At 42.5% G+C, this 20,701-nt stretch overlaps 1 protein-coding gene across 1 annotated transcript in view; it reads right to left on the bottom strand.

Moving 5' to 3' along the window:
* The window catches only part of DNMT3L (DNA methyltransferase 3 like), a 49,747-nt gene that overhangs the window by 2,950 nt on the left and 26,096 nt on the right, over nucleotides 1-20,701 (bottom strand). The window contains exons 9-11 of the mRNA XM_061629703.1: nucleotides 18,638-18,713; nucleotides 15,627-15,763; nucleotides 11,032-11,117 (exon numbers count right to left, since the gene is read on the bottom strand). Of these exons, the coding sequence (XP_061485687.1) occupies nucleotides 11,032-11,117; nucleotides 15,627-15,763; nucleotides 18,638-18,713 (299 nt within the window). The remainder of the gene's footprint in view (nucleotides 1-11,031; nucleotides 11,118-15,626; nucleotides 15,764-18,637; nucleotides 18,714-20,701) is intronic.

Raw genomic sequence — 20,701 nt, 5'->3', positions numbered from 1 at the left:
TTGTGAAGCAAGAGTTAACACCAATGCAGCATCTTAATGCAAGCCATTGTGGCAGTATCCTGACAAAGATACAATTTTTAGAATTCAGGTACCAGATATTCATATGATTCAGAAATCATAGAATGGTATTCAATGCTAGTCCTACTCAGAGTAAACCCATTGAAGATAAATTATATGACTAACTTATGTGCATTAATTTCAGTGGGTCTGAGCAAGACTTAGTTGCATACAGTACAACCCTGATCCTTTAAACATCAGACAAAAATGTGCAAGCCTGAAAAATTTGGTGGTGCAGATGCAAGCAACTATTCACATGCATGGAACAGATGCTGTTCGCCAGAGTATACTCATCATAGAAAAAGTTCTGTTCTAGGCAGACAATATTGCAGAAACAGAGAGCATGTGAAATCAGGAACTATGACAGAATTTCTGAACCGATTCTTTCAGAAATGTCTATTTTTTGCTGCAAGCATTGACCACAGTCTGAAAATTGCTTAATAATTTATTTATTTATTTATTTAAAGTTTTTATATCCCGCCCTAGTTCCGAATTTCGGAATTCAGAGCGGCGTACAATAAACATAATCTTAAATTGCTAACAACATAAAACAAAAACCAATACATATAATAGTATTATCCCTAAAAACAATTGTATCAGCACCAATTAAGTATTAAAAGCTTGCTGAAATAAAAATGTTTTGGTCTGGCGTCGAAAGTCAATAAGAGAAGAAGAGGACCGTATCTCAGGTGGTAAATTATTCCATAAAGTAGGGGCTACAATTGAAAAAGCTTTCTTTCTGGTAGCCATTTGACGAACAGAGAAGGTTGATGGAACAATGAGAGTATGGTCATTTATAGATCGTACAGGCCGATAAGGTTTATATTCCGTAATGCGATCTGACAAGTATGACGGCACTAAACCATGTAAGGTTTTAAAGGTTAAAACCAGGATTTTAAACTGATGTCGAAGACCGATGGGAAGCCAGTGTAGTTGAAAAAGAAGAGGTGTAGTGCGAGCCCGCAGGCCGGTTCGCGTGATCATTCGGGCTGCTGCTCTTTGTACCAACCTTAGCGGCCGTAACGAACTGACAGGAAGACCGACATATAAAGAGTTGCAATAGTCCAGCCGCGAAGTTACTAAGGCCTGGGTCACTTTTTTAAGATTAGATATATCTAGGAAGGGTCGAAGTTGGCGAACAAGTCTTAGTTTGGCAAAAGCTGCTTTGGAGACAGCCACAATCTGAGGTTTTAAAGTCAGGGTTGAGTCCAGGATTATACCTAAACTACGGACTTGGGTCTTAAGTGGAAGAAGAACTCCATCTAATAAAGGTAAATTTCCAGCATCTTGAGTAGGATCTTTTCCGATTAGAATAACTTCTGTCTTTTCTGGGTTGAGCTTCAGTTTGTTTCTGTTCATCCAGTTCTGCACTGCAGCAAGACATTGATTAAGAGGGTGGATAGCCTCTTTAATGTTCGGTGGAAAGGAACATTAAAGCTGGGTGTCGTCCGCGTATTGGTGATAATGAATACCGAATTCTCTAATGATCTTACCTAAAGGTCTTACATAGATATTAAACAACATCGGGGATAAAACCGAGCCCTGCGGAACGCCATATCGTAGTGGCCAGGGCTCTGAATAATACTCCCCGAGGGCAACCTTCTGGGACCTGCCTTCTAAAAAGGAGCGAAGCCACTGTAAAGCCGAGTCTCTCAGTCCTATTTCAACGAGACGGTCCAAAAGAATGGTATGGTCGATCGTATCAAAAGCAGCCAATAGATCTAATAGGATTAGTAAAGACAAATTGCCCTTATCTAATTCCAGCCGAAGGTCGTCAATTAATGCAACTAAGGCTGTTTCTGTCCCGTGATTTGGCCTGAAGCCTGATTGGAAGGAGTCGTAGTAATCGGAGGTGTCAATAAACGTTTGTAGCTGCTTAGCTACGACTCTTTCGATGACTTTGCTCAGGAAAGGCAAATTAGACACTAGACGAAAGTTGTTTAGCAAAGAGGAGTCCAGAGAGGGTTTTTTTAATAATGGAGTGACTATCGCTTCTTTCAGGCATTCGGGAAAGCAGCTTTGTTGGAGAGAAGAGTTAATAATTACGCAAAGCCAACTGGCTAGTTCAACTCTTGATGATTTTATAAGCCATGATGGACACGGGTCAAGTGAGCAGGTTGTAGGCTTCATTACATTTAATAACTGAGGAATGTCGGCTAGTTGAACAGGGCAAAAGGTGGAATATACTGTCGGACAAACTGCTTCAGATATACTAACAGTAGAATGTGCCGGATCACCTGTATCTAAGGTAGAACGAATCTGGGCAACCTTAGCCTCGAAGAATGTAGCAAATTCTTGGCTGCGAGCTTGGGAATGGGCTATATTAGACTCAGGTTGTGGTATATGCAAAAGGCCATTCACTACCCGGTAAAGTTCTTTAGATTGATTTCCTGCTGAGGCAATTGCAGTCGAGTAAAAAGATTTTTGAGCTGCCAGTCTAGCTGAAGCGTATATTTTAGCCGATTTCTTAGCAAGAGCTTGGTCGAATGAGCTCTTTGTCTTTTGCCAACGCCGTTCAAGACACCGATAAGAACGCTTCATCTTTAATAGTTCTTTTGAAAACCAGGGAGCTGATTTAGATCTAGTCCCTTTCAGTGGGCGGAGGGGGGCCATTGCATCCACTGTATTTGTCATCATATTGTTCCACATATTAATCAGAATATGAATTGGCTCTCCCATGTGAGGAACTGGGTAGTCATAAAGTCTGGATACAAACGTATCTGGATCTAATAGTTGTCTAGGACGGAACAATTTAGTAGTGGACGAGTTCTCAGAAACAGAGAGCATTGTTAAGAACATAAGAACATAAGAAGAGCCTGCTGGATCAGGCCAGTGGCCCATCTAGTCCAGCATCCTGTTCTCACAGTGGCCAACCAGGTGCCTGGGGGAAGCTCGCAAGCAGGACCCGAGTGCAAGAACACTCTCTCCTCCTGAGGCTTCCGGCAACTGGTTTTCAGAAGCATGCTGCCTCTGACTAGGGTGGCAGAGCACAGCCATCATGGCTAGTAGCCATTGATAGCCCTGTCCTCCATGAATTTGTCTAATCTTCTTTTAAAGCCATCCAAGCTGGTGGCCATTACTGCATCTTGTGGGAGCAAATTCCATAGTTTAACTATGCGCTGAGTAAAGAAGTACTTCCTTTTGTCTGTCCTGAATCTTCCAACATTCAGCTTCTTTGAATGTCCACGAGTTCTAGTATTATGAGAGAGGAGAAGAACTTTTCTCTATCCACTTTCTCAATGCCATGCATAATTTTATACACTTCTATCATGTCTCCTCTGACCCGCCTTTTCTCTAAACTAAAAAGCCCCAAATGCTGCAACCTTTCCTCGTAAGGGAGTCGCTCCATCCCCTTGATCATTCTGGTTGCCCTCTTCTGAACCTTTTCCAACTCTAGAATATCCTTTTTGAGATGAGGCGACCAGAACTGTACACAGTATTCCAAATGCGGCCGCACCATAGATTTATACAACGGCATTATGATATCGGCTGTTTTATTTTCAATACCTTTCCTAATTATCGCTAGCATGGAATTTGCCTTTTTCACAGCTGCCGCACACTGGGTCGACATTTTCATCGTGCTGTCCACTACAACCCCGAGGTCTCTCTCCTGGTCGGTTGATAGCCTAAATTGTATTAAATGATGATCAGACCATAGTAATGGAGAAATGACAATATTGTCTATTTGGAGGTTATTGTTATCTGAGTCTGGCTGGAAAATGAGGTCTAAAGTATGGCCTGCAATATGGGTAGGGGCCCTTATTAATTGTTGAAATCCCAGAGTGGACATCATGATCAGAAAATCCTGTGCTGTTCGTAAAGATGGAGATTCTGCATGAATGTTAAAGTCTCCCAACACTAAAAGCCTGGGGGACTTCAATAACTGTTCTGTAATTAAGTCAGATAACTCAGACAAAGATTCCATTTGAGAATGAGGAGGCCTATAAATCAATAAAATAGCAATGGGATCCCGGTGACCGAACTTTAAACAAAGAGCTTCAAAACCGGGATGATGCTGACAGGGTAGTCTGGATAAAGGAATAGATTCACGATCAACAAAAGCTATCCCTCCTCCACGGTTGCCAAGTCTGGGTTGATGAACAGCAGAGTATCCTGGCGGACAAAGGCTCGTGAGATTGACTCCCCCTGAGTCTTCTAACCAAGTTTCAGTTATACATATAAAATCAGCATGTTTCTCATTGATAAGATCGGAGATGATTACAGTCTTATCATTAACTGATCCTGCATTAAAGAATAGGACTGAATAATCGAAATATGTTGATTTTTTCAGAATGAGTTGTTCCATTCCTTGAAAGATTCGAATGGGAGTTATTTTATAGTAGGAAGGGTGGGGGCTCTTGAGGTATTGAAAGGGGGTTTGCCGATCATATCTCCCTTTTCCTAATGTTGTTGTTATAGGTCTAACTGTTCTTTGATTTAGCCAATCCTGTTGTTCAGTAATTCAACCTCGGGAAGGTTCTTGGAGTTGAGTAGACCTCATTTCCCGATCTTGATCTTTTGGCAATGCTGGTACTTCATACTTGTTGGAGAAAAGAGCCACTAGTTTTTTCATGGGGGTTAGATCTTCAAAGACCCTTACAATATGTATGTCTTGTGCTAATAGCAGGGCTTTCTTGGCATAGAAGAAACTTGTTTTTTCTTTCGACAGAAATGATACTATAGCTCTCGCTTTAGAATAATTATAAAAAAGATATTCAATTTTTTATATATCTTTCGCTTGAATAGTCCTGGAGATGATTCATTTATAACTTTTATTAGATGCTTCTTTCTTTCTGTCTGGGATAAATGACCTTTTGGTTTTGGGAAATTTATAAATGCCAGCTTTCTGTGGCATAGCATTAAATTCCATCGATTAAGGTTTGATGTTCTATTTGAAGCTTTAGAGTTAATCATATCATAATAATAATTGTTAATGTTTAGTTAGCATTTTTATGTGGCAAATGTTCTAAGAGCACCACAGACATAGATCTTTAAAATAGGCCTGAAATGTACGTCAGTACATAATTCCTTGGAAAGACAGCTGTCCAGTTAAACTCAGTGAGACATCTCTGTCCTGAGAAAATGCTGCTGCTAATATTAGCAAAACTGGCCATGCTTTGCGGCCTTTAAAAGCAACCCAACCCAAGAGAAATTTAGCAGCAGAACATTTCCCTGGCATAAAAGGTGGGAAAAGGTTCAATGTGTACATTTCTCTGTTTCAGGCTGTTGATCAGGGCACAGTAAGTAAAAGGGGGAAATGGTAGGAACAAGTGTTTTCAGAGTCATGACTTGTGTTGCAAGCTTATGTCGTAAGCTCTGCACGAGTCTGACTTTCAGTGTATAATAGTGCCATAGTGCAATTTTAACACTGTAGAGTTGCCATTAGTCAATCTGGAGACTGCATTTGTCCCTTTACAACAGGGATAGCCAACCTGTGGCCCTCCAGATATTGCTAGCCTCACCATTGGCCAAGCTGGGAATTGGGATCCATCAATATCTGAAGGGTCACAAGTGAGCCACCCCTCCCTTAAATAGCTCTGAAGCATCAAGTGAGAAAACATCCCTGATAGCATTCCATTGGTCCCTTTATTGGTCCATTGGTACCTCCCTACCAGCTTCCTGTGGGGCAAAATTAGAACCTGCTTCCTACAGGAAGAGGATGGGTGAAGGAATCAGTGGAGGAATGGCTAGTGCAGTGGTGGAATTCCAAGCGCAAACAATATAGAGCTTTTTGGCCAAAACTCAAAGTGCTATGTGCAGCTCAAACCTAACACTGCCCATGCCTCAAGACACACCATCCCTACAGTGAAATATGGTGGTGGCAGCATCATGCTGTGGGGATGCTTCTCACTAGTGGAGGCTGGACATCTTGTTAAAATTGAAGGAAGAATGGATGGAGCAAAACACATGGAAATACTGCAACAGAACCTGCTTCAGTTCACTAAAAAACTGAAGCTTGGGAGGAAATTCACTTTTTAGCAGGACAATGATTCCAAGCACAAGGCCAAAGCAACATTGGAGTGGCTCAAGAACAAAAAGGTGAATGTCCTACAGTGGCCCAGTCAAAGTCCTGATCTCAGTCCCACTGAGAATCTGTGGCTCTCTTTGAAAATTGCAGTCCACAAGCGAAGTTCAAACAATCTGAACAACCTGGAGCAAATCTGACAAGAAGAATGGGCCAAAAACCCTCCGACGCTGTGTGCAAAGCTGGTATATACCTACTCCAAAAGACTTAAAGCTGTTATTGCAGCGAAATGTGGCTCTACCAAATATTAAAATGCGGAGGATGAATACTTATGCAAGAAATATGTTTCAGTTTTTTATGTTTCTTACAAACATTTCCCAACTTAAAACCAATGTTACCTTACAATAATTGATTTGGAGTTTCAATGTTTCAAAATAAAATATACAGAACAAAATTACGATGTACCATTTGTAATTCAGTAATATGAGCGTGTTGGTCACGGGTCTAATTACTTTTGCAAGGCACTGTATTTATATATACACACACATACATACCTATATACACAAATATATACATATACCCACACATATTCAGTGCAGTCCCCCCTTAAGACCAAGGGCTTATCTACACAGTGGTTTACTATGTGTTTGCTACTACTCACATCTCTTAATTGGCATTGTTCACATGACGTTACTGGCAAACAGAAAGCTATCACGCAGTTCCCCCCATAAATATGTACTAACCCAATCCACTGAAAATACAAAAAGTGGAGAAAAATATGTCTCCACTCTGCTCCACTAGTGGTTGCAGATGCTTTGCTTGTATGTTTTTAGGTGGGTGTGTCAATTGTTACTTTTTCATACACCCCTTTCCACGCCCACCATATCTTCCCTTCCAGAGCTTGGAAGATTACTTTTTTAAAGTAATAAATTACAGTTACAATTACATGGCCCCCAATATTAGTAATTACTGTTACGATTGCCATTGCTCTGAAAGTAACTGATTACTTTACTTTTCTCAAAAGTAATCACTACAATTACGTTTCAGTTACTTTTTAAAAGGAACGCCTACAAGATGCTGGCCTTGGCTGTTGCACATCTAAGTAGCCTAAACCAACATTAAAAATACACACATGCAGAGGTAGTAGAATAATTCTTTTTATCCATAAGATAGCAATGGTGGTCTCTCCGCTAGTAAGGGAGGTGGGAAGGGAGGCAGAGGCCACTACTCAGATCTTTGCATGTCAAACCAAGTGCAACCCCCCGCCCATTCAGCCAGCAAGCATAATCTCTCTCACTTAACCACCTCCCAGACCCTGCCCTGCCACCAATTAAGGGACACTCACCCAAACAAACATTTTCCCCAGAGATGCAAAAAAGTTAAAATACTGCAAATGCAGCACGCACGCACACACACACACACACACACACACACGAGTCATCTTTAACCTCCACAGTTCTTTATCTCCATTCTGCTGCCACCTCCTTCTCCTTTATCCATGTTCTTGCCCTCCAGCTCCTTTTTCCCTCCACTCCATTCTTCACCACCACCATCCATTCTTTTAAAACAATTGTTTTCTCTACTCCACCCCATCGCACTCTCCACCTCCTCCCTTGTCGTCTTCTACCCACCCACAGAGCATGAGGAAAGAGCAATGCTGCACAGAAGCCCAGTTTGAGGCGCATGATTTTCATCCACAAATCAGAGAAGCAGAATGTTTACCCTGCTTCCCCCCCCAACTAATGCTCAAAAGTAATGCTGGAAACATTATAATTACTGCACAAAAGTAATAAAATTACTCCTAGTTCTATTACAATCAAAATGTAAAGGAATTACCCACTCATTCCTCAAAAAAGTAATGAATTACAAGTAATTCGTTACTTGTAACAAATTACTTCCAAGCTCTGCTCCCTTCTTTCATTTTGTTTCCTGTGGGTTGATAAGCAACTTCCGGCTGTTCTCCTCCATACTCCAGGCCTTTATTATGTTGCTGCAAACAACCACAGGGAGCAGACTACTGGCAGTGTTCTACAGTTATTTACTGCAACAAGCAGCCCCACTTCTTGGCAGATGAATGGTTCCTTATTTTTTTTTCTTTCCCCCCTAATTTGTGCACAAAGATGTAATACTGCTCAAACAAAGGTTTGTACTTTCAGCTGTATCAAACTAAAATAAACCTGTCCAGATAGTTTCTTTGTAATTGCTATGCTAGGTACCCAATTTCACATATCTAAAGGCAAATGATTATCTGGTGATACATTAAGGGACTAGCCCTTCAACCTCAGCTTGCTGGGGCACTTAAGTAGCTTTTGTGCAGATGAAGGTAGAAAAAGTATTCATATAGGAGAACTCAAAGCAGAAATAATAGCAGCAATACAAATAAATTTAAAAGTCATAGATCATCTAGCACAGCATGTTACATTTGCTGAAACAGGAATAAAATCAATTCATTTGCCCACAAAGACCATTGGCAATTCAGACGAGGTACAGTAGGGGACAAATTTCAGAACTCCTGATCTACAGTGTTTACACTAATTTTGGCTCCTCTGCCCATGAAGTGTAAGGTGTGCTTTTTCTCTCCCCCCTTTTGCCCACCATTTCTGTTTTTCCCCCCAGTTTTTTTTAAGGACTCTACTGTGGCTGGTAAAATAAACTGAGCATACTTGGTTCCCTAGCAACCAGAGGGAGTGGAAATGTTAAATCAGAGGGCGTGGTCATTAGGAAACTGTGTGGTTTATCCTTCATAGAGGAAGGACTGCTGGTATGAACTGAAAAGACCATATTTGCAGCTAGCATTGAGATAGTACTAATAGATAACAAAGGTAAAAACAATGTCTTTAGTACAAAGTAATGCTCCTGTGTGGATAAGCCCCAATAGGAATGGAATAATCCATCCCACACTTACCACTGCAGGAAAAGTTATTTGCTTACTATGTGGCATTTTTTCCTCTTAGCGCTACATGTCTGCCTACTGGCAGTGGCTGAGATCTTTGGCATTCCCATTGCCATGCTAGGTTCTTAGGGGGAAATGCAGGCTGGATCTTTAGCTCTTTCAGAGGACACCAGCAGCAGCATTACTCATGGAAGGCAGAAAATGGGTGGGTGGGTAAGGTACATCCCGCTTTCTCATTATAAGCTGCCCTGTCTAATGCAAGCACAGCTTGCCAGGTCTCTAGAATTCAGTGCATTAAAAAAGAAGAGGAGCCAGCACTCAAGTTCCAGCCTTTATCCCAGAAGGCTGCATTGCCTCTTTCCCCGATTTGGTATGTGAAAATCAGTGTACTAAAGACAGTTCTCACGTGCTTAGATACTACTTTCTATAGATAATTGACTGAATTTGGTTATTGACTGAAGTGATAATATTGAAATCTTGATTTCTAGCTGTTAATAGGTTGTAGTGATGTATCCATTTCACATTTCCTTTTTTAAAATTACCTTTTTTAGAACAGGTATATTATACAATCAGAAAAAAAACAAAGAGATATGGAATAGGAGATATTACCACAAAAGAAAAATATATGTTCCACAACTGGATCAAGAGTCCCAGATTTCCCTAGAGGCAGATGGAAGTTGTTGTAAATGATGTTCTGAAGTGTACATAATAAAGTTCCACCAGACCATATAAAATGTGTCAGGTTTGGCACGTCCTTGCAGCGAATGCAGGGAGTTTGTGACTTTTTCCAGTATAGCAACGTTCCACGTATTCTTATCACAGGGATTTTCCAGCTGTATCCATGTGTGAACGATAGAAAGTCGTGCCACAGTCAAGAAGTATATAACTAAGTTATAACCCTAGTGGCAGGGAAGGGAGCAATTGTCAGCCCAAGGGCCATATTCGTACCTGGCCAATTTTCCAAGGACCATATAGGTGGGGCCAGAGGCAAAGGGGGAGGGGCCAAGAGGGAAGGCAAAAACAATTTTTTAAATTAATCTCAACCTCTTTTTCCCATTGCGCCTTATTCAATCCATTCCATTATTACTTCCCATCATTTCCCCATATCAGTATTCATTTCCACCCCATTGCCCTTCATTAATTCATTTTGCCTTGCAATCTGGATCCCTGTTTCTCTCTGGCCCAAGCTATACATTCTGACAAAATTGTTTTTTAAGAAGCTTACTTAAACTAGCCTCTCTTGCTTGTGAAGAACAGGAAGTATGGGGCCTTGATCTGGAACAGATTGGGGTTCCACACCAGTCTCTGCCAAATAAAAATAAAAATAAAAAAGCCCCACCTGCTCTTTCCCTCTCAAGTATCTTTGGGAGCAGCTAGGAGAGGCATTTCTGGCAGGAAACCAGCATGAGGACCTAAACTGGTTTGGGAGCACATTCACAATCTGATATGGGGTATCAGATTGGCTACCTTGTAGGAGTGCATGTTTGCCCCCATTTGTGCTCCGTTTGCATATCTGTTTGTTAAGTCTGCAGAGGAAACAAAACCCTGTAGTTCTACCCCTGGAACTCCTCTTCACTTGGAAACATGGAGAGTGTGTAACTATATATTGCTCTGTAACAGGGACATAAGTATGTTTGACTACTTAATATTTAAATGTTTAACTACTTATGTTGCCACCCTGGGTTCCTACTGGGAGAAAGGGCAGGATATAAATCTAATAATAAATAAGTAAATAAATAAATTACTGAGTCAAATGGAGCCTAGCAGAGGGACACCTCTGCCTCATCCTAACTCATCCCACCAGCGGTGGTGTAGTGGCAAATTCAGAAGTGCAGGGTCCCTTCGTGACAGTCATGCCATGCCCCCTTACAGCTACACCCCCTTTTCCACTTCCCTCATTTATCTTGTTCTTCCTGTTGTCTCAAGAGTCCACTCTCCACTACAAGAGACTTTCCTAGGAGCCAATCAGCATGAAAGGGGAGACTGTGTGTTAGCTACTGAGAAGAACCTTCTCAGTGGCTGTCTCACCTCCGTTTACTCTGATTGGCTCCAATCAGCACAAAAGGACAAGGACAAGAGAGAGAGAGAACTCTATGACATCTGAGAAAGAAGTTACCTGTTAACAGATGGGATGTTGCTCCATACATGTACTGCATTCTGGATGAGATCATCATGTTGCTTATATCTGAGCACAGCTTCCATCTTTTAAAGGACCAAAACCATACACATGTCTCAATAGTTAGGACTAAATCTCTCGTTCGATGCCAATACCATATAATACAGAATGCAAACACTGGGAGCCAATACAAATCAAACAATATTGAAGTAAGATGCTCCAAGAGTCAAGGGGTGAAAACCTATCAGCACCATGGTCACAGCATTTGCACCAGCTGCAGTTTCCAAACATTCTTGAAAGGCAGCTCAATGTAGAGCATATTCATTCTGCACAATATAGGAAATGGACCTTTAGTGTGGCAGCACCTACCCTGTGGAATTCCCTCCCTTTGGATATTAGGCAGGCACCATCTCTGCTATCTTTTCGGCGCCTTTTGAAGACTTTCCTCTTTCAACAAGTCTTTTATGTTGAGACCTATCCCAGTCTGCATCTGTGTCAGAATTGTTTAATATGTTTTTTTAATAATGTTTTTAACCCTTTTTTAAAGTTGTTTTTTAAAATGTTTTTAATGCTGTTTTGTTTTAATGTATTTTAAGATCTGTTTTTATGATGTTTTAAAGTTTTTTGGTGCTTTGTTTGCCACCCTGGGCTCCTGCTGGGAGGAAGGGCGGGATACAAATTAATTAAATAAATAAACAGTCTAAGCCAGAGGTTGCTAATGTGATGACCATGGGCGCCAGTGTGCCTGCCAGCATCTTCTGTGGTGCCAGTGAAAGGCATTAGTAAATATCCCCTCAACAATCTACAATGCACGAGAGACTGTTTATACTTTCTACTCAGTTCCTGTTTGCACTGGCTCAGCCTCTCCTCCATGAAACACACCCCTTAAGCATACCCATATTTCCTTGGATGCCAAGGCTGTATACCCACTAGGGTTGCCAGGTTCATGGCCTGAGACTGATCCTGTATCTTTAGAAGAAGAGAAAGTCAGCCAAGTGCAGGTGTTCTTGCAACACTGTAATGAGAAAAAGCACAAGGTGGAATTCTCCCTTCCCCCTGCACAACTTTTAAAGATACAGAAGACCTCTTGGAGGCCAGGCCTGGCAACCAAGAGGTCTAAGTTGTGTAGGGGGGAGGGAGAATTCCACCTGGTGGTTTTTCCCATTACAGTGTTGCAAGAACACTTGCACTTGGCTGACTTTCTCTTCTCCTAAAGATACAGGATCAGTCTCAGGCCATGAACCTGGCAACCCTAATACCCACCCACTTTTCCAGTCTGAACAGAGGAGAGGTGTAAAGAGCCTCTGTCTGTGAATTAGCCCAGTAGTGGCTGATGTACATGCTTTCCTCTCCACTGATAGGGTGGTGATGACTGATATGTCATAACCCTAGGGCAGCCATTTTGTGTCTAGTGCTCATAGGGCTTTGTCAAAATTCCAAATGTGCCCACTGGCCCAAAAAAGTTGGCAACTCCTGGTCTAAGCGGGATGTGTCCATGGCATGTATGACAGTGAATAGAACTGCCTTCCACAGGATAGGCCACTGCCAGCGCACTGGCTTAAGACCAGTGTGCCCTGAGGGAACAGAGGAAGTATAGGCCAGGGAGCTAGTGCCATTAGCTTTTGAAGTCGGCCAGAGAACACTTTGTTCCATTTCTCTCTGTTAATATTTTGAATTGCAAACTGTCTTGGGTGCCTTGGCAGAAAGATGGAATATAAATGCAATAAATAAACAAATGTGGAAAACTGCAAATTGAGCCATGAAAATCTATATTAAATTAATATATATATATATATATATTAAATATAATAAATTAACGCTGCTCAACAAATTCCCTAACTGAACTGACAGAAGTAGTCTCGGAGGTATTGTTGCAGTCCCCTAGACTATTGGTACTGGGGGACTTCAACATCCATGCCGAGACTGCTTTATCTGGGGCAGCTCAGGACTTCATGGCCTCCATGACAACCATGGGGCTGTCTCAATTTGTTACTGGCCCGACGCATGTGTCGGGACATACCCTTGATTTGATCTTCGCCACTGGACATGGGGATGGTGATCTGGAGGTTGGCGGTTTTTCATCTATTCCGTTGTCATGGACAGATCATCGCCTGCTGAAGTTTAAGCTCACAGCATCCCTTTCCCTCTGCAAGGGTGGGGGACCTATTAAAATGGTCCGCCCCCGGAGACTAATGGATCCGGAAGGTTTCCAAAGGGCTCTGGGGGATTTTCCGACTGAGAAGACTGGTGCTTCTGTCAAGGCCCTGGTCGAACTATGGAATACAGAGATGACCCGGGCGGTTGACACGATCGCTCCCATGCGCCCCCTCCTATGTAGAGCTCATACAGCTCCATGGTATACCTTGGAGCTGAGAGCGATGAAGCAAGAGAGAAGGAGGCTTGAGTGCAGATGGAGGCGAACTCCTGACGAATGCAATTATGCCTTGGTAAGTGCCTGTTCTAAGCGATACATAGTAGCGGTGAGGGCAGCAAAAAAGAGCTATTTTGCTGCCACCATTAAGTCATCACTTTCCCGCCCAACGGAGCTCTTTAAAATTGTATGAGGGCTTTTACGCTCTGGCCCTCGGGACATTATAGATTCCTCTGTAGCCCGCTGTGACGAGTTCGCTGGACACTTCCAAGATAAGATTGCATGCATTCGCCAGGACTTAGACTCCACTATTATAGCAGTTGGACCTAATGAAGCGTCCAGAGCACGGTCTTGTCCTTATTTCTTGGATGAATTTCAGTCTGTGCAGCTTGAGGATGTTGACAAGATCCTTGGAATGGTGCGGGCGACCACGTCTGTGCTGGACCCTTGCCCCTCTTGGCTGGTGAAAGCTGCCAGGACCGGAACCGCCGTCTGGGCCAAGGAGGTGATAAATGCCTCTTTGAGAGAGGGAGTGGTCCCTAACTGCCTAAAAGAGGCAGTAGTGAGACCACTCCTGAAGAAAGCCTCCTTGGACCCAGATAATTTGAACAACTATAGACCTGTGGCGAATGTTCCGTTCCTGGGCAAGGTGCTGGAGCGGGTGGTTGCCGGCCAGCTCCAGGGGCTCTTGGATGACACTGATTATCTTGATCCATTTCAATCCGGTTTTAGGCCCGGTTTTGGTACCGAAACAGCCTTGGTCGCCCTGTATGATGACCTTTGTCGGGAGAGGGACAGGGGGAGTGTGACCCTGTTGATTCTCCTTGATCTCTCAGCTGCTTTTGATACCATCGACCATGGTATCCTTCTGGGAAGACTCATGGAGTTGGGAGTTGGGGGTACTGCCTGGCAGTGGCTCCGCTCCTACTTGGTGGGTCGTCACCAGAGGGTAGTGCTTGGGGAACATTACTCGACACCCTGGACTCTCCATTGTGGAGTCCCACAGGGATCGGTACTGTCCCCCATGCTCTTTAACATCTACATGAAGCCGCTGGGTGTGGTCATCAGGAGTTTTGGGGTGCGTTGTCATCAGTATGCTGATGACACGCAACTGTATTTCTCCTTTTCATCCTCCTCAGGTGAGGCTGTTAACATACCAAACCGTTGCCTGACCGCGATAATGGACTGGATGAGAGCGAACAAACTGAAGCTCAATCCAGACAAGACTGAGACAATGTTGGTGAATGCTTCCCCTGCCCAGATGGTGGATGTTCATCCTGTTCTCGATGGGGTTACACTCCCCTTGAAGGAACAGGTTCGTAGCTTGGGAGTTCTTTTCGATCCTTCCTTGTCACTGGAGGCCCAGGTGGCCTCGGTGGCACGGAATGCTTTCTACCATCTTCGTTTGGTAGCCCAGCTACGTCCTTATCTGGACGGTGATGACCTCACCTCTGTTGTTCATGCTCTGGTAACTTCTAGATTGGACTACTGCAATGCGCTCTATGTTGGGCTGCCCTTGAAGATAATTCGGAAACTACAGCTAGTCCAGAATGCAGCGGCCAGACTGTTGACGCGGACCAGAAGGTCCGCTCATATAACACCTGTTCTGGCTCGTCTGCACTGGCTCCCTATTTGTTTCCGGGCTAGATTCAAAGTGCTGGTTTTGACCTATAAAGCCTTACACGGCATGGGACCGCAATACCTGGTGGAACGCCTCTCCCAATATGAACCTACCCGTACACTGCGCTCAACATCTAAGGCCCTCCTCCAAGTGCCATCTCATCGAGAAGCTCGGAGGGTGGTGACTAGATCTAGGGCCTTTTCGGTGGTGGCCCCCGAATTGTGGAACAGTCTCCTCGATGAGGTGCGCCTGGCGCCGACACTGCTATCCTTTCGGCGTCAGGTGAAACCCTTTTTATTCTCCCAGGCATTTTAAAGTGTATTTTAATTTGTTTTTAAAGTGTATTTTAACTGTACTTTTTAGTGTTGTATTATGATCCTGTTTGCTTTTTGTTGTTATTTGTTTGTTTTTGGTTTTTGACTTTATTATATTTATTGTAGTTATATATTGTGCTGTTTTTATCCCTTATGTACACCGCCCGGAGAGCCGTCAGGCTTAGGGCGGTATATAAATGAAATTAAATAAATAAAATAAAAATAAACATGTGTAAGTGAGGGTAAAACAAACAATCACTTTTTGAAGGCATCTTCTTTTGCCACTCACCTGAAAGAACCGAGAAGCTGTATCTCGGTCTTCTTCCTCCAGCACCAGGTTATCGACAAACATCCAGAAAAACATCTTTTTACTTTCTGGGGGTGTCGCATACTGAAGAATACGAAAATATTGGTAAAAATACCAGGCTTTAAAGGGAAAGAAAACAGGCTATAAGAAGGTGGTCTCTGAAAATGCTTTTTTAAAGGAGGTTACAGTCTCTCCCCCACTTTTTTTTAAAAAAGATGATAAACACTAAAAGTATTTTCTCAAGTTGCCTAAGAGAATGAGAGGTTTGAAGTGAAATTGAACTTCTGAACACTTAAAATGCAGTTTAATATGATGCATTGTCATTTCATCTCATTCACAATCTGACAATTCACATGTAAGAATACTAAATATTATCGACTGGGGAACTCAAGTAATGCACAAATGCAGAGTTAGACCATCTCAAGGTCCTGCTCTGAAGGTCTATTCAGTCACGTAGAGGCATCCAGAGATCCAGGCAATCAGTTCGTCAGCCACCACAAGTAGCAATAATTAAAACTGTTATTGCAGAAACAGCAAAGGAGTTGGACATGGGAAGATCTTCCTGCTCAAGCAGCAGCTCACTGAGCTGTTGTTGTGAGGATGAACTGTAGAGTACTAAGGCTATAGCCCAAAGCAAATATAAAATGGATGTAAATTTCCCTTAAATCAATGGAACTTGCTTAAATGTATTTATGAGCAGGATATAAAAATGCTTATTAATATTCACCAGTTTTTCACTGGGGTAGTTCTTTGGTAAGCACATTTGGTGGAAGTAGAATAAATGTGTAAGAACATAACAACTGCCTTGCTTGATCCACATGTAGTCCAGCACCTTGAGAGACTCACAAACAGAACTTGCATAGCTGGGACGAGACATAATTGGTGCCTAAGGCAAAGGAAAAGACAGCACCCTACCTCCCATTCCATGTACAAAAGCCAACTGGCTTGGCAGCTGAATCTTACTTCAGCTCTGGAACTGAGGCATTATCCTTCAGGCACCTGAGGGCAGCATGCCTAGGGGGCACAGGACACATTATACAGTATACACAGCTCTGTCCTCATAGACCTTGCCCCTGTTCCCTGTGCGCGCCCCCCAATCTGTTGCCTGAGGTGATTGCCTCTCTCTGCCTAATGGTAGGGCTGACCCTGAGGGCATGATGAAGAGACCACTTGGTGTTTTTGGCTCTAGCATCTGGTAATCAGAGTTGTATTGACTCTTAAATATATAGAACACTACAGCGGAGGTTGCAAAGTGGAGAAATGGTCCTGGACTCCACACACATATTGTAACCAAGCACACACCACATCTGTTTTAGTGGCTACAATATAATGCTTCTTTCAAGCCTAATTTTGTGGGGAGGGACCCCACGGGTGTCCAGAAAGGCAAGAAATCCCTGCACAGATTCGATTTTAAAAAGACATCAAAATATAACAGCAAGAGTAACATCCCACATTTAAAGATGGATTCCAAGCTGGGTAGACAGCAAGACATAAAAGCCTGATGACTGTTCTTTGCTTTCTCTTATGCAGCCATGTTCTGAGGACCACTGATAGAAATGGGACACTTTAATTATACTCTTTTGGTGTGTAGAAGCATTCCATCCCAGCCTTTCTAATTTTTAGCATTGGCCCAAGGGCTGTCAGAATGTGTTACAGGAATAGCCAAGGTGGTGCCCTCCAGAAGTTGTAATAAATTCCCATCAGCCCTGGCCAGCATGGCCAAAGGTCAGGGATGTTAGAGTTGCAGTTCAAGACCATCTGGAGGGCACCACCTTGGCTGCCCCTGGTATATGGTGTTGGCAGTGATTATTAGATGGTCTAAAAGGTTTGTAGGGTGTTGTATGTATGTATGTGTGAGCACAATGTTTAGTGCCACTCAATTGGAGCCAAAGTGAACATCTCTTATGACCATCCTGGTTTGTGTTATTACACCTTGGCAATTCCCCCCCTCCCCATCTTACAGTGTGATCATATCCTCAAATTATGCCCACTGGGCAGAGTATAAGACAGGATTGCTACTAAATCCCTTAAACCAGTGGGGGAAAATGATATCAGCATAGTTTATTTATGCCAGTATAGCATTACCATCAAGGCAGAGGTTGGTGAGAATCTTATGCTCACTTACAGGTCAGTACAGACTTCATTCCAACCAATGGATTGAGGAACTGGCTGGCTGTTGTGAAGGGACTAGTACTGTTTCCTCCTCTCTGAGACCCTGGCATCTTCCCTGGCAAAAGGGTTTTGTTGTATAAGCTGTTGGTGTCTGTATTTGGTCTGCTAGGGGATTTGAATATCTGTTTGTAGGAAATCCTATAGTCTGTGGCTATATACCCTTCCTTCCCCCATGTACCATGGAAGACTGTAATAGGGAAGGCATTATCAGCTTTTCATTTTCGTGGTGTGTGTGTGTGTGTGAATGCGTGAGTGAGTGAGAGAGGTAGTGGCAGATAGGGGTAGGTCACACAAACCAAATGATTGGTGCTTTGGAGTGTAATCAGTGAGCATGATTGTAATTAATGTGTGGTGCAGCAATGCCACAGATGCCATAGGTATGACTGTCAGTGTCTCTACATCATCTCTAGTATCATTCTGCTTTTTGATTTTCTGGGAAGACATAGGATTGAGATGATGTTACGCTGGCATAGCAGAATGATAAGTTCAGGCTGCCCAACTGCAATCCTGTGCACTATTATCAGGGAGTAATTCCCATTAAATTCAGTGGACCTACTTCTGAGAAAAAATGCTTAGGAGGATTGGGCAGGATGGCTATAATAGTAAGTTTAACTGAAATTAATAAACCTTATTCCAAAGTAAATATCTTGTGTGTGTGTGTGTGTGTGTGTGTGTGTGTGTGTGTGTGTGTGTGTGTGTGTGTGTGTGTGTGTGTTAACCTGCTTTGGAGAAGAGAAATCCAATAAAAGTGGTAAATCTCTTTGGACTGACCAACGTCACAGAAAAATAGCTACAGTTTCATATATGTTTGCTTTTCTTACCAGAGGGCTGTTGATAAGAGTTTGCAATGGGTGGTGTGGAACCAAATAAAAAATCATATGGGCCCCATTCTTCTATCTAATAAATGAAACAAAAAACCTTCAGAATTTTGGATGGAGGATAACATCTTACATATTTTAATTTCACACAGGTTTCTTTTAATACAGAAAGCTTTTTCAGAAATGCACCAGTTTGCTTTATTGACATTCAGATAAGCGTGGTTAGGAAGTGAACTGCTATCACTTCCGGTCCACAGAATTAACCTGACCTTGCCAAACAGGCTACCTTTAACCATATTGTGACTAACTTTTCTAGTTAGTTCAAGCTACCAAACTACTGTTCAATTGCTATAATCATTATAAATCTTGACTATGGAGTGCCCATATTAAGCACTAGAAACACTGACCATCATTGTGTATGGAATTTCTGATCCTATCATGTATGTGCACAGAAAGTTAAACAGAGAACCCCTCCCCGAATGCAAAAATAATTAGCCTGTATTGCTCCGCTTACAGCAGGGTTTGAGAATCTATGGCTCTTCCTCCAGATGTTAGATTCCAACTCTTATCAGCCCCACCCAATGGTCAGGGATGATGGCAGTTGTAGTTCAACACCATCTTCAGGGCCACAGGTTAATCACCTGGCCTCTGATGTAATCAAAGCCCATGTCTGCTTCTTCCTTCCCCAGTGGATCTGGTAAGCCATTGTTTATCAACTTCTTTCTCAAATCTTTTTAATGATTTGAAAATTATGCACATATAGTGAAACACAAGAGTGCACTTCTCTCTGTGTCAGCAGGAGAATGTGCTGAAGTCTGGTTTATCAACAAGGGTGATTATTTTTCTTAAGAAGCACCCACCCACACCCACACACAGAGAGTACTTCTCTCAGTCTTAGGCTGTAATTGTATGCACACTTAACCTGGGAGTAAGCACCATTGAACAGAGCAGGACTTACTTCCAAACAAAGAGGCATAGGATTGTACTGTTAAATATCCTAGAGTCTAGACATATAAACAGTTGTTATTCAGTCTGTGGTCACTGGATCCAGTTTATGAGCTACTACAGAAAGGTTTTAAAACAGACAAAAGAACCGTAAATCTTACCATATTACATCAATTACCAGATATATACCAAACACAAATGCACCATTCAATAAAGTCATGTCTATTGAAATTCCTATTGAAATCAATGAGAGTACAGTCATCCTAATAATACAATTCTATGCATGTTTAATCAGAAGTAAGTCTCACTGGGTTCATTCAGACTTACTCCCTAGTAAAGGTGTTTAGGATTGCAGCCAAACTTCCCTTCCATTGGCTTTAATGGGATTTAGATTGCAAATCCTAACGCTACTTACGTGGGGAAAAGTTCCATGAAATTCACTGGGACTTACCTCCAAGTAGATATGGTTAGGATTACAGCCTTAGCTGTAGTCCCACTTTTCTTTTCCGAAGAAAAGAATATGCACAAATACAATCAATATAGCAATACGAACATTTGCTGGGTTGTGCCATATGAAGATGAAGAACCACTCAGAATGGAGAGTTCCTCAGATGTCCAAAATATACAATGTCCAAAAATACACAAATGTCCAAAAATATACAATGAGAAAAAGAGAGAGAAAGAATACGTTCAAGAATGATGGTGTCTCCCAGGAGATAAATATTTATCAGACTACTCTAGAGACCTGTTAAAAACAGCCATTTGCCATAATCCAGAGCACAGTTATTCACACTTACATCCCATTGAAGTGAATGGGACTTGTACATACAACTCTGCAATAGGTTGTGGCCCCTGATTTCAGTGGTCATTTCAAATCCATTCAAGTCTGTTGCTCATCACATTAATTAAATAGTTACTGTTTTTACACAATGGACCCACTCCGGCACCGAATTAGGTGTGCTTAAGCCCACTGAAAGACCCTCCGTGGCGCAGAGTGGTAAGCGGCGGTAATGCAGCCAACGCTCTGCTCACGGCAGGAGTTCGATTCCAACGGAAGGAGGAAGTTGAATCTCCGGTAAAAGGGGTTGAGGTCCACTCAGCCTTCCATCCATCCGTGGTCAG

This window comes from Rhineura floridana, chromosome 5 (genome assembly GCF_030035675.1).
Source record: "Rhineura floridana isolate rRhiFlo1 chromosome 5, rRhiFlo1.hap2, whole genome shotgun sequence".
NCBI classification, from domain to species: domain Eukaryota; kingdom Metazoa; phylum Chordata; class Lepidosauria; order Squamata; family Rhineuridae; genus Rhineura; species Rhineura floridana.
The sequence above is the reverse complement of the archived record's forward strand: the minus strand, read 5'-3'. Positions and strand labels throughout refer to the sequence as shown.